This window comes from Lactuca saligna, chromosome 3 (genome assembly GCF_052625555.1).
Source record: "Lactuca saligna cultivar CGN05327 chromosome 3, ASM5262555v1, whole genome shotgun sequence".
NCBI classification, from domain to species: domain Eukaryota; kingdom Viridiplantae; phylum Streptophyta; class Magnoliopsida; order Asterales; family Asteraceae; genus Lactuca; species Lactuca saligna.
The window spans coordinates 145166636-145180709 of record NC_136419.1 but is presented as its reverse complement, the minus strand read 5'-3'; the positions used below and the strand labels follow the sequence as shown (position 1 = coordinate 145180709).

At 39.4% G+C, this 14074-nt stretch overlaps 1 protein-coding gene across 1 annotated transcript; it reads right to left on the bottom strand.

The window, feature by feature from the left end:
- Nucleotides 1-4201: 4201 nt before the first annotated feature.
- On the bottom strand, nucleotides 4202-6298 carry LOC145036058 (putative CoA ligase CCL8). Its single transcript, XM_078984539.1, has 10 exons — nucleotides 6092-6298; nucleotides 5679-5850; nucleotides 5474-5562; nucleotides 5286-5355; nucleotides 5138-5190; nucleotides 4913-5046; nucleotides 4714-4745; nucleotides 4465-4559; nucleotides 4299-4340; nucleotides 4202-4207 (listed from the first exon to the last, which is right to left on the bottom strand). Exons 1-10 carry the CDS (start codon nucleotides 6296-6298, stop codon nucleotides 4202-4204), a joined length of 900 nt encoding a protein of 299 aa, XP_078840665.1.
- Between the last annotated feature and the right edge of the window lie 7776 nt (nucleotides 6299-14074).

Below are 14074 nucleotides of genomic sequence, written 5' to 3'. Positions count from 1 at the left end.
TTTATCGAGATTTGTTAATTAGTTGTTCATTTGATATTTAATAAACTATTTCTTTACTGCTTTTATGTGTCTTGTGTAACCTATAATCAAATATTTTAAATTAATTTACTACCCTTCCGCATGTGTTCGACACCCTTGCTTATCAAAGCTATACTATACTCGATCAGGTTCACTGCCTGTAAGGTGTGGTTTAGATGCGATAAATTAGGAATTATATATAAAAAAATAGTGCATTAAAAATTGACACCAGCTGGTGTCTTGGGTGCCAAACCGGATGGATTCCCGATGGAACAAAATCACAAATTGGGGCTTTCTTTTGTAGCATTCTTATCTGATCTAGAAGCCTATCGCCGGTTGGTGGGATGACATATTTATTTGGCCGTTTCATGTCCTGATCTTGGTTATTCAATCCATGTACTTTCCCAGTTTATGCAAGCTCCCCGTACAGAACATCGGGTGGGGGCACTTCATGTGGGTAAGTATCTTAAAGGAACTCCATGCCGTTGCATACTCTTTAGTTCTGACAGTAAACTAGTTTTAGAAGGATGGTGTGACTTTGATTGGACTATTTGTCCAACTACTTATCGTTCTTTGACTAGATGGATTGTCTATTTTGCACACTCGCCTATAACATGGGAAACTAAGAAGCAATATACTATCTCACGCTCTTCCGTAGAAGCCAAGTATCGATCTATGGCAGCCATTACATGCGAATTTAAATGCCTTAAAAATCTTCTCTTAAGTTTGGGAGTTCGTCATTCCCAACCTATTAAGCTTCATTGTGATAATCAAGCTGCCCTACATTTGGCAGACAATCCTGTCTTCCATGAATGAACAAAACATATTGAAGTCGATTGCCATTTTGTGCGTGATGCAATTACTGATGGGCGGGTGTCTCCTACGTATGTGCATACTTCTAAACAACTGGTGGATTTTCTAACCATGGCTCTTGGAAAAATTTAGTTTGATCGAATTGTTGAGAAGTTGAGCATTTTGGATACCCATGCTCCAACTTGAGGGGGTATTGGAGTTATCCCAAATTGGGTATTATCTCATAGATAAATGTATTTTGAATGCATATATTAGTCTTATCTTATTAGTTTGTTTTGGTTTCTGATAAGGATTGATGTATATATACATGTATAATGATTAATGAAAGGCGTGATTTTTTGATTCTCCAATCTTTACCTGTGTAAATTGTTTCAAATCTCAATAAAAGTTGATTATAACAAAGAAAGATGAAATGGCAGAAGGAAAATTTGATCTAAGATTGTTGAATTAGAAAATGACATGAATGTTTACAAGATAAAAATTGATAAGGAAAATTAGGGTGTTATAAATGAATTGGATAAATCTAAATAGAAATTATGTACTAGTTGTTCTGGTTAATGTAGTTAGCCTCAATTGAAATGAGTATGTGATGACGTTTCTCAACCTTTGTAATAAAGTCTATTAATAGTTTCAAGACTATGTTACCTTATATTTTCCTCAATGAAATTTCTTGACATTTGTAATAAGGCTTATTGGAGTATAAAGGATACATGAACATGATAAACCATACTATGTCCATTTAGTGGCATACGTATTGAAAGATGTACTAAAATGTATCATGTGTAGAACATGTACCAACAGATGTGCCAAATGTATAAAACTTTATACATAAACATAAGTTATTATTATTATTATTATTATTATTATTATATATATATATATATATATATATGCGTGTGTGTGTGTGTAAAACACACAATAGGATGTGCTTCAAAATATCATTATAAGTATAATGGTTTGTCATGACTACTTCCATATCCATCCTTAAGAAAATCTTTCTTCGTTAGTGTGATGGTACTTATGTGCTTAATTAGAGTTTTTCCTCTCTTTCTTCAAAATTTGACTCACACCACCAACATTTCTCTCATGCTTCTCACAATTTGAGTTTCAACTTAATTTGATTTGCATTAAGAACTTTTATTTACATAGTCGCCTGCCCTTTTTGATGTCGTTAAAAAAAAAGAACTTGGATTTACGGGTGAACCTGGGGGTGGATGAATATTTTTATAGGAAATGGAAGGAATAGAGGAAGAGGATAAGGTCGATTTGGTAGACAGGATTCTCCAATGACTATGAACACCACGACCTACGGTGGGCGCCAAATTGTTTTGGTCAAAAATCGACTAAGTGGACAAGTGAGTTATAAGGAAACCCTTGATCCTTTATAGGATCTCCAACATAAAACCTTGGAAGGTGATAATGATCACCTGTCTTGATATGTTTTATTGATTTTAATCAGAGATTACAAAGATGAGGAAGGTAATACGAGTATAAGTGTAATGGTAGAGCTAATCGTGTGTGTAGTGTGTGAGTTACATGTGTTATTTATAGTCTAAGCTAATCAACAAGAAGTATAAGATTTCTGAGATCCTCCTTGAACAAGTATTTGCACATTGTTTGACTTGGCACTCCGGTTCTTAAGCTTGGTTGAAGTGACTCTCCATTGAGAATGAGTATTGTGTGGACCAATTATGAACATATGAGAAAAATAAAGAAGAATATTGACATTATAAGTGTTAAGAAATATTAGTGATAATAATCAGGATCATGGGATATATTTAAGGATCCCGAGGCTTCAAAAATATCAAGGATCCTGAATATGAGTTAAAGATCATACCCCTAACAAGGACACTGAGGATAAGATCACGAGTTTCCTTTCTTTACATGAAGACATCAGATCATTCAAGTTTGAGTACACTAACCCTCATGAAGGTTCATCTACCACAACTTCAATAGCCATCGGTAGGGATACTTCTTAGTGTATTTATCTATTTCAATATTAGGATCTTGAACTTATAAGCATCTGTAACATCCTAATATTTGGCAGGTATTCCCGAACCCTCTTCTATCATTACCTTGTTATTTATAGTCCATGGGGTTGGAAGTGAAAAGCCAAGATAAGTTTAAGGGCCAAGTTTGCAAACTTAGGCCAAGAGGGATTATGTTGTGCGTACATAAGATTACGCTAAGCATACTAAGGTCCAACTTAATACGCTGGGCGTACTAATGTCAGGGTGAAACCCTGATATTTAGGGTTTGGGGCCTATATAAGTAACATTATGAGCATCAAAACCTCCCTTACCCCAGCCTCCACATATTACATTCGTCCTTCCCAACCCCTAGCCTTTCCTTTGTGTGTTTAAGCTTATTTGGTGTGTTTTTGAGTGCTTTAAGAGGAAGTTATTGCATCAAAGTGTTAGAGAAGAAGATCAAGCTTATAGATCTGAAGTTAGCTTGTGCTCAAGAAGCTCCAGAAGGTATAAAGTTCCAAACTTTATGCATATATGCATAGATCTCAGCATTTTACTTTATTAGAAGCATTTATCGTCCCAAAAGCCATAAGGTGGTGCATGTTGTGATTTGGATGATAAGGGTTGTCCTTCTAGACTCTTGAAGGGACATTGAGTGATAAAAAGGAGATCCCATTAACTGTATGTGTCCATGCATGGAGAAATAAGGTCTTAATGGATTAAGACCAATCATTAAGAACTTTATGGATGTCCAAAGTGATAAAGTTCATGAATTAATGGCACTACTAGAAAAACAGCCTTTTACGACGCTCATTGCGCGTCGTAAAAGGCTCAGACGACGCGCAAATGCGCGTCAAGGAAGGCCCTGTCATAAAGAGAGACGACGCGCATTTACGACGCTCATTAAAGACGCGCAATTATGACGCGCGTTTACGACACGCAATGCGTATCAAGGAAGGCCCTGTCATAAAGGAAGACGACACGCATTCACGTGTCGTAACCTTACGACGTGCGTGTTAATGACACGCAATGCGTATCAAGAAAGCCCCTGTCAAGAAAGGCCATGTCATAAATGAAGATGACACACATTTTTGCGTATTGTAAATTTAAATATTTAAAAAAATATATATTTATATATTTATTAATTTTTAAATTAAATTTGCATTTAATGTGTCATAATAGAAATAAAATACCATATACAAAAAAATACATTCCATGGCATAAACTTTAATGTCATACAATTCTATTTCTTACAATATATAAATTTGCATTCATCTAATCTATTCTATGTTTCATACTAACAATTGAAATGAACAATACAACACTTGCATTTTCAGCATCTTATCTCTTTCGGCTTGAGCTTTCTTTTCCACTTCTAACTCGACAGCTATTCGCTTTCATCAACCCTGTAAACACAACACAAGATCACTTGTCATTTTCATTCTACTTTTATGTTTACTAGTCAATCCTTCAACTTTCTTTACTAATTAGATTCACCTGGCACCAATATTGCTGATGTTTACTAGTCAATCCTTCAATCTATCATATGAAGTATGAAAAATATGAACAATAGGAAATGGAAGTTCAAAATCCTAACCAAAAATCCCAGATATATAACATTATGCCCTCCTGGTGCTTGTCCTCCTGACAACACAACTCCTACCTTCAAGGCAGATCTTGATTCATTAGATTCACCTGGCACCAAATCAGAAAAGAAAACCAACCAAACCATTACATTGTTGTGATTTGCATTTATCCCTACAATTTAACTTTAATAGCATTAAAAAAAATATGTTCAAACAGATCCACCATTGGGGAGAGAAGGAAATGGTGAATGTGTTTCTTGGGATGAATGATACAAGAGAGAGCCTAAATTTATACTAGAGCCTACCTCATTAAACAAGGAAAATACATAACAAGAAAAGATAAGCATTAACTTTACAGCTAATTTACAGCCAATATACAATAAGAGTTTAATGAAAAAACTAAATTCCACAGTTGAGAATCACGTAACTGAGACAAGCGGTGGACGCGTGTTCCAAGCTGATCCAAAAGGGCAGATGGGTAATTTCACCAACAAAAAGGGCATTACTGATGAAAAGTGTGCTAACCTTATTTTAGAAGACAGATCCTTAGATGAATCTGCTTGATGCTCTTGGCCACGACCACTAAAGACATCTTTTGGGTAAGATTCACGCCATATTTTCCAAATACCAATCACACTAAACTTTGACATAAATTCAACCTAAAACAACATAGAAAATATATATAAACTTACAATTGGTGATGATAAAGAATTTTACTTAATTCCAAATAACATAAAAGTAATTGCTTACCATGGACCCCGCATAAAAAGGAGCAAATAGTGCATTGAGGAGGCCATGAACATGTACAGATTAAATTAAGAATCAACAAGAAATGTGAAACATTTTTAGAAAAAAAAAGGAATTGAAAGTAATTATTTTAATGTTTATTTAAGGATATGGTGTAATCGAAGACAATGTAGAAAACGATCACTGGATGTGTATTCCCAAGCTATTGATAATGTTTTCACCTCAAATTATGCAGGAAAACAACAATTAGAAGATCACAGATACGTTTTTTCTTAAAAAATATACGAATATTTCACAAGTTTGGTTTTTAAAGTATTTTCTTCCAAAACTTTAAATTACCTGTGCTAAAATGCTACTGTGTGTATGAACAACTCCTTTAGGTTTCCCAGTTGTTCCACTAGTATACAAAATCAATGTTGGATCATCGTCTGTATGAATAAGACAATTTTATATTATTATTGTATATGAAATTATATATATATATATATATATATATATATATATATATATATATATATATATATTAAAGAACATGGATATATACCTTTTATGTTATTTGCAAATACATTCTCTTTTTGATGTACAACACCATTATCTACTGCTTGTGAAGTCATAGTAGGAACATTTGGTATTAGAGAAAATTGAGCTGTAGTTTTAGCTGCAACTTTTTGCATAAGCTCCCTGTGATCATCAGTACTCAAAATCATGGACACATCCTTCAAAACTCAAATTAACAATGATGTATTATTAGGAGAATAAAATTGTATCTTACAAAGGCCACATAAACCACATTAAAAAAAGGGTATGTTAATTGAATAAGGAGAAAAGAGTCATTTTATTGAATTTCATTTCTTCCTATTAAAGAAATTTTAGCAATATCATCCAAATACAAAGCAATTTCTTCCAAATAAAAAACATAGGAAACTAGAAAAGTTTAAGGTTGTTTTGAGAGCAAACCGAGTCAGTCATGACATGTAACAACTCAGCTTCAGGGTAACTGAGTGTAAGTGGAACAGCTACACCTGCATTTAACCATATTGCAAGTACTCCAGCAACAAACTCAGCACAAGGTTTAGCCACAACACCTATTCTAGTTATAAGAATGAAGAAATAATAGTTTTTGGGATCTATGGTGTTGATATTGCAAAGAAAACAAAGGCCCATTTGATTCACATAATCTATTTGGAAGGAATGGAATATGTCAAAGCAATTGGAATCTGAAAGAATTGCAATCTGTTAATTGTTTGGTTGGCAGAAAATGGGAAGGAAATCAATCACAATCCTTAGTTTAGAAACCAAAAAAACAAAATGGAATTCAAGATTCCAATTCCTTCAGATTCCCACAGAATCCACGAACCAAAACTTATGTTCAATATTCATAATCTATGTTTCCACTAGAAGAAACTACAAAAATGGAATTCAAGATTCCAATTCCTTCAGATTCCCTTTATTTTTCTTTTTCTCTTTATTTATCTTTAAACTCTCTATCACGACCCTTTTCCCTGTCCCTTTCACTCCCAGGTCTTTCTGATCTTGCTTCCACTTCGATGTCGCCTTTTCATCATATTGTTGATGATTTATAACCTGCAAACCACGACAATACATAAGTAGCTCCATTCATCATGGTAAATTTAGAGTTTAGAGTATGATTCCCAAATTAGTTAGGGTTTATCAGTGAAAAAGGAAATATCTTCAAATATTATATGTAAAGAGGAAGAAATAGAAACCTCAGGAGCCATCCATCTGTAAGTTCCAGTCTCTGCTGTCATACTCCCCCTTGACTCAAAACCGGGCAACCCCAAAATCCGCCACCTTTACAACCTAAAATTAAAATGTTAAATTAAATTTAAAAAAACAGAGAAACAGTTAAGAAGCTAATAAGTCAAAGTGTAATTAATGCCTTTATAGTTTTTACATTGAGTGTCGATGAGCAAATTTGCAGTCTTGAGAGCCCTATGAATTATGTTGGTTTCTCATTTGAGGCGTCCAACTCCTGAGAAGGCCTCTGCCTCTGATCAAGAAAAAGTGGAGGAGGGTCAGCAGACAAAGAATGAGTCCCAAGAATTAGCTGGGATGGTGCTTGAAACTGAAATTGCTGGTGAAAGAAACAGTGGTATCGTAAATCAAAACCACTGTAATCGGTGGATTTATTTACAAGAATTAGAAATTATTAACTTACCTCACGTTGACCTTGTAGCGACATAACGTAATTGATGATTTTATCGACCATAAGTGCTTTTCCAGTGACCTAAGAACATGATTTCACATTTTGATTTCACCGACCATGAGTACTTTTCGAGTGACCTAAGAACACGATTCCGAATTGGCGATGGAGACGAACCAGAAACCTTTAGAGGTGGCGACCTGGCGGTGGTGAATTCTCTTTCTACAACACCGGCGGCTCTGATTTTGATAACACTGATGGTGAAGGATTCTCTTTCTATGACACCGGTGGCTCTCAATTTGATTGAGGTAGAAGACGAAGCAGTAAGCGGTGGAATGTATTTAATACTTATGAATGGGCGTTGGGAAGAAGTAGACGATAACGGAGTTGGGGTTGCGTTTCTGGAGGCTTTGTATAGGGCGGTGGTGGTGAAAGGGTTTTGGCTCTGAACAGTAAAGAACAAAGACGGTGAGGTTAGTGTAGTAATTTGGAAGATAGATGGTAATAGGGAAGAACGGTCGTCTTTCATTGGAAGTCGACGGCAGTGGGAGACACTCAGAAGGGGCGAAGAAGCAGCAGATATTGGAAGGCGAATAGAGGTTTGAGAATCAAGAGAGAAGAAAGAAAGAAATGGGGTTTTCGGCGGGGAAGAGCTAGGGTTTTCAGCCGGTGGAAACAAAGCGGGCTTTTTAATTTTTGGATTTCATTTCCCCCTCGGATGAAACGCGTGTTTCATTAAAATTTATAAAGCGACATGGTTAGACGACACACATTTTATTTAAGATGCCCTCCGTGTTTTTTTTATTTTTATTTTTTATTAGACACTAATTTAAGGGCGCGCAAAAATCCGTGCCCTCTATGCTTCATATTTTGGAAAACTGACATCAATTTTTAGGGCACGCTCAAATGCGTGTTCTCTATCAGCGCGTGTCATTGATTGCGCGTCGTAAAAGGCTGTTTTTCTAGTAGTGTGGATCCTAGGCATGTTAGGTCTCTGGATCTGATGTTTGGGCTTTAGTGCTTAAGCCATTAAGCACTTAATAAGGTTTTGGCAAACTGTTGTGTATGCCCAACGTAAATCAAACCACCCTGATGGTGGTAAACATCTGGATGAGTATGCCCTACGTACCAGAGGAGTACGCCCCACTTACGTCCTCTGTTGGGCATTTGTGAATGGGCTTTGGAATTTGGGCTTATTATCGACTAAATGGAATTAGGCCTTTACTGGACTTTGTAAATAATATATTTTGGGCCCGGTAATAATAATGGATCATGAGGTGAGGCCCAATTAGGAAGTTAGGCCCAATTTAGTAAATTAGGCTGATAATGGGATATATATGTGGACTTTCAAGTCAAGGACTGGATATTTGGGCCTTGGTCCAATAAAGAGAATGGACTTAATGAAGGGTGTGGACATTTGGTCAAGAAGGTTATTTTGGGTATTAACTTGGTGTTTATTGTATAATAGTTTGGGATTCCCGGAGAGACAACAATCAAAGATTTACTATATATCAGCACTACTTGCGAGGCGAGTTATCCTCAGTATATCAACAGGATCTAAGGCACCAAGGCTGACCCTTTATGGATTGTATCCGGTTATGGCATGATATGTTGATTGGTTTGCATCCTGGTGGTTAGGATGAGGTTATGTTTATGCTTAGTGACATGGTTAGGTCACTGTCCTGGTTATAGGATGTAGCCATGCTATATGATATGTTAGATCAGTTTCATTGTTATATATGTATGCCAGCGTGTGATAGTTATGTGCACATGTTTTTTTTAATTGGGATGGGTTGAGACGGTCCTGCTTTGTGCTGAAGGCCAACATACCTAGGGCGGACCGGATAGACTACAAACCCGAAAGGGTATGGTAGTCAGACCAAAGGCCCAACGAGCGGTCCCGATAGGCTGAAGTCCCTGAGAGGTGGTCCAGAAGTACCGAAGGCACGAAGAGTGGTCCAGATATACTGAAGGCCTGCAAGGCGGTCCAGTCAGGCTGAAGACTCATTATGCATGTTGTTTTGTATTTGTTGATATGATATAATTATGGTTATATGAGGTTGGTATTTTGGGGGTAGCTCACTAAGCTTTCGGGCTTACAGTTTCAGTTTGTTGTTTCAGGTACTTCTGGTGATCGTGGGAAGGCGAAGGCATGATCGTACCGCTCCTCCTGCTGTTATGATTTTATGATTTGATACTAGGATACTCTGATATTTATTATTTTAAAAACAAACTATGTATTGTTAAATGGTTTTAAGTGTTTTGAAAACGTTTAAATTTGGCATGATTTTTATAGATGTTACAAGTTGGTATCAGAGCCTTGGTTTGAGCAAATTGTAGGAAAATTTGTGTGAATCCAGTCTCAAATCGAGGAAAGATTTTCAAAATTGTTTTAAATGGTTTTCAAAATAAGTAAAGGAGGATGCAAGGTGTATGATCAGCCGAAGGCAGTAAGTGAGCCTAAAATACCATACAGTTACTTAATTATGCGATATGTTAGAACAATATGCTAGAACTAGGCTAGGGATCTTTAGGAAATTGCATGATGGAATTGTCTGATTATATGATGCCTACTAGCCTAGGGTTTTCCTTATATGAGATTGACGTCATTACTGTAGTTACTTGTGTATGTATCACGACTGTACATAATTAAGATCTTATATCCCGAGAATGTTTTATTTGGCATTATGTTCTGTTCTTATTTATTAGGGATTAGGGTAGGATCCAATATTCAAAAGTCTATATGGTCCAGCGTTATGTATGGTTAGCATACACTAGTGCTGCAGGGGTTGGTGGAAGTCTCATGGATGAGTGAGGTTGAGTGACCACCATATGCATGTATATTGTTAGGGTGTTATGATGATACTTGAGAAAAATATGGGTAGGTATGGAAGGTAGTATGGGCCCGTACTATTGAAAGCATAGGATCCATATGCTTAGCAAGGAATTCACAACCCCTAAGGTTTAGTCGGGAGTTGGTTCCCAGTAATTTATGCAAATTTTCTGATATCTATTTGTTATATTTTCAACATCGTGGTTATGAGGCGTTTTGTGTCTGGATCCGGATCAGGATCAGGGCAGGGCGATGAGGAGGCCCTAACAGTGCCTGAGGTTATCGCCCAGGAGGGGCTAGTGTTGACAAAGGATCGAGTCAGGGAGATCATCCGCGAGGATGTGGTCGAGGTTGTTCGGGGTCAGATTCCGAAGTTGTTTGGGTCTATCAAGACCGCTATGATTGAGTACTTTGATGACAGATACGCAACCCTTGCGGAGACAACTGCCGCTGCAGCTGTATCAGTTGTAACAACGGTAGGAGGAGGAGGAGGAGCTAGTCGGGGCTTCCAGTGTAGGGACTTTGATAAAACAAAGCCCCCTACTTTTGATGGGACTCAGGACCCGATCAAGGATATGAGGTGGGTTTCTGATTTTCAGGGGTGTTTCTTTACTTTCTTGTGTCCTACTGACCAGAAGGCCAGGTGTGCTGTGAACCTGCTTAGGTACGGGGCCAAGGACTGGTAGAGATTGACGATAGGGTCATACACTGATGATTAAAGAGTTGTTGTTACTTGGGATCAGTTCAGGGATATGTTCCGCACCTGATACATTCCACGGGTTGAGCGGGAACGATTGGCTCAGGAGTTTTTGAGTTTGAGACAGGATGGGGAGTCGGTAACAGAGATCACCTGTTTGTTCATAGAGAGGGCGATGTTCTGCCTAAAGTTTGCTTCCAAGCAGGCTCAGATGACTTGTTATCTGAGCATGCTCAAGATCGAAATCTGACATTTTGTGTCTACCCAACGATGTGATACTCTGCTGGAGCTATAGGAGGCCGCTAGGTGGCGTGAGTTGAAGATTAAGCTGCAGTTGAGGGAGCAGCGGCAGGCCCTGACACAGTCTCGGCTGACACCGAAGTGGTCTAAGACCGCTGATTCTAGGACCGGTGGTCAGCAGAGCTACACTTGTGGAAAGTGCGACAAGGGTCATTATGGAGTTTGTTGAGCGGGTAGTGGGTGCCATAAGTGTGCCAAGGAGGGGCCTATGCTATGGACCATCGCTAGTCCGCCCCTGCATCGAATATGACGATATGCTATCACTATCATCAGGTTGGTCACGTGAAGACCCACTGTCTATAGCTCGCAACCAGGACGACACAGGCTCCATCACCGGCTACATTGAGGATTGCGGATAGGAGGCAAGTTAAGGTAGAGACTCTGAAGGCTCAGGGGCGTACCTTCCAGCTTAAAGTCGAGGAGGCCAGGACAGCACCAGATGTGGTTGCTGGTATGTTTCTATCCTTTATCTCATTTATTAAATATGTGTTATGCTTATCTGTTGTACCTGTGTTTAGGTACATTTTTAGTGAACTCCTTGCCCACATTGGTTTAATTTTACTCGGGGGCGAGTCGGTCTTTCGTATCTCAGACATTTAGTAAGGAGTTCAGTGTACCAGTAGGCGAGCTAGAGTGTCTGTTGTGAGTCTCTATCGCCAATGAACACGAAGTTTATGCTTCTTTCATCTACCGAGGATGCGAGTTGGAGATATTCAGAGTGTCCTTTCCAATAGATTTGATTTTGATTCTCATGAGGGAGGTATGCGTGATTATGGGGATGGACTGGCCTAATAAATTTGGTGCCATGATAGATTGCGTGGTCCAGTGAGTTCTAGTAAGAACCCTAAGTGGAGGAGAACTGATGGTATATGGAGAGGGCACCGGAGTGGGATCAGGGTTCTGTTCAGCTGCCAGGGCTCGACAGTATATTCAACACGGGTGTGCAGGTTATCTGGCGTATGTGATGGATACACAAGTCAGGGATCAGATTTCAGTTTCATAGGCTCCAGTAGTCAGGGAGTTTGCTGAATTGTTTCCGGAGGAATTGCCAGGGATACCTCTTGAGAGGTACGTCGAGTTTTGAATTGACCTGGTGTCGGGTGCGGCCGCTATCGCCAAGGTGCCGTACCGGTTGGCGCCGCCCAAGATACAGGAGCTGTCATTATAGCTGTAGGAACTGTTGGGCAAGCAGTTAATTCGAACTAGTAGTTCTCCATGGGGAGCATCAATCCTCTTTGTCAGGAAGAAGGACGATTCACACTGAATGTGAATTGATTATAGGGAGTTAAACAATATAACGGTGAAGAATCGTTATCCTCTCTTGAGGATAGATGATCTCTTTGATCAGTTAAAGGGTGCATCTTGCTTCTCCAAGACAGATTTGAGGTCGAGGTATCATCAGGTCCGGCTCAGAGAGGAGAACGTGGAGAAGACCGCGTTTCAGACTCGTTATGGTCATTACGAGTTCCTGGAGATGCCGTTTGGGTTCACCAACACATCAACAATATTCATGGACTTGATGAATCAGGTCTACAGACCGATGCTTGATCGCTCGGTCATAGTTCTTATTGATGATATCTTGCTATATTCTAAGACTTGAGAGCAGCACGAAGAGCACCTCAGGGAGTTATTGGGAATTCTGAGACGAGAACGGATATGTGCTAAGTTCTTAAAGTGTGAGTTTTGGTTATGAGGGATCTAGTTCCTCGGGCATCTCGTTAACCAGGATGGGATTTTGGTTGACCTGGCCAAATTTGAGGCAGTCATGTAGTGGGAGGTGCCGAGATCTCCCTCAAATATCAGGAGTTTTCATGGGATTAGTAGGGTACTACCGGAGATTCATACGGGATTTCTCCAAGATTGTAGTACCCCTCACTCGTCTGACGAGGAAGGGGGTGGATTTCTGATGGGGCCTTGAGCAACAGAGGATGTTGAGACATTCCGTCAGTGTTTGTGTGAGGCTCCAGTTTTGACTCTCCTGGAGGGAGTTGAGGATTTTGTGGTGCTCTGTGATGCATCCATCACAGGCTTGGAGGCGGTCCTCATGCAGAGAGGACGAGTGATAGCCTACGCATCACGACAGATGAAGCTGCATGAGACGAGATACCCTACACACGATTTAGATCTGGGAGCGGTGTTGTTCGCTCTCAAGATATGGAGACATTACCTATATTGGGTTCGTTGTACCATATACACGGATCACAAGAGCTTGAGACATATCATGGATCAGCTGAACCTGAATATGAGGCAACACGGGTTGCTGAATGTAGTCAAGGACTACAATTGCGAGATCCTTTACCACCCTAGTAAAGAGAACATGGTGACGGAAGACTTGAGCCACAAGTTAGTTGGGATTTCCACCCCAACGATATGTATGAGGATAGCGGTGGATTCTCCGCTAGTGATTTTGATAAGATATGCTCAGGGTTAGGGCATGCGACCAGAGAATTGGAAGTCGTAGAAGATTAGGGGTGAGAACACCCGGTTTGTGCACGATAGCCGAGGATTATTGATCCGTTGCAATCGGGTATGGGTTCCGATGTCTGGTGCAGTCAGCCAGGCAGTCATGGAGGAGGGTCATAAGTCTCACTTCTCTATTCACCCAGGGTCCACCAAAATGTACAGAGATCTAAGTTCGAGTTACTGGTGGCCATGTACGAAGCGAGAAATCACTTGGTACGTTAAGAGGTGCTTCACATGTAGGATGGTCAAGACCGAGCATCAGGGGCCGCATGGTATGCTACATCCCCTAGAGATTCCCATGTGGAAATGGGAACATATCACATTGGATTTCATTACGAAACTGCCAATGATGACAAAGGGGTTTGATGCTATATGGGTCATCGTATATCGATTGAACAAGAGTGGCCATTTCTTGGCTATACGGGAGAGTTCTTCAGCTGAGAAGTTGGCCGACGTGTATGTTCGTGAGATCATCGCTTGCCA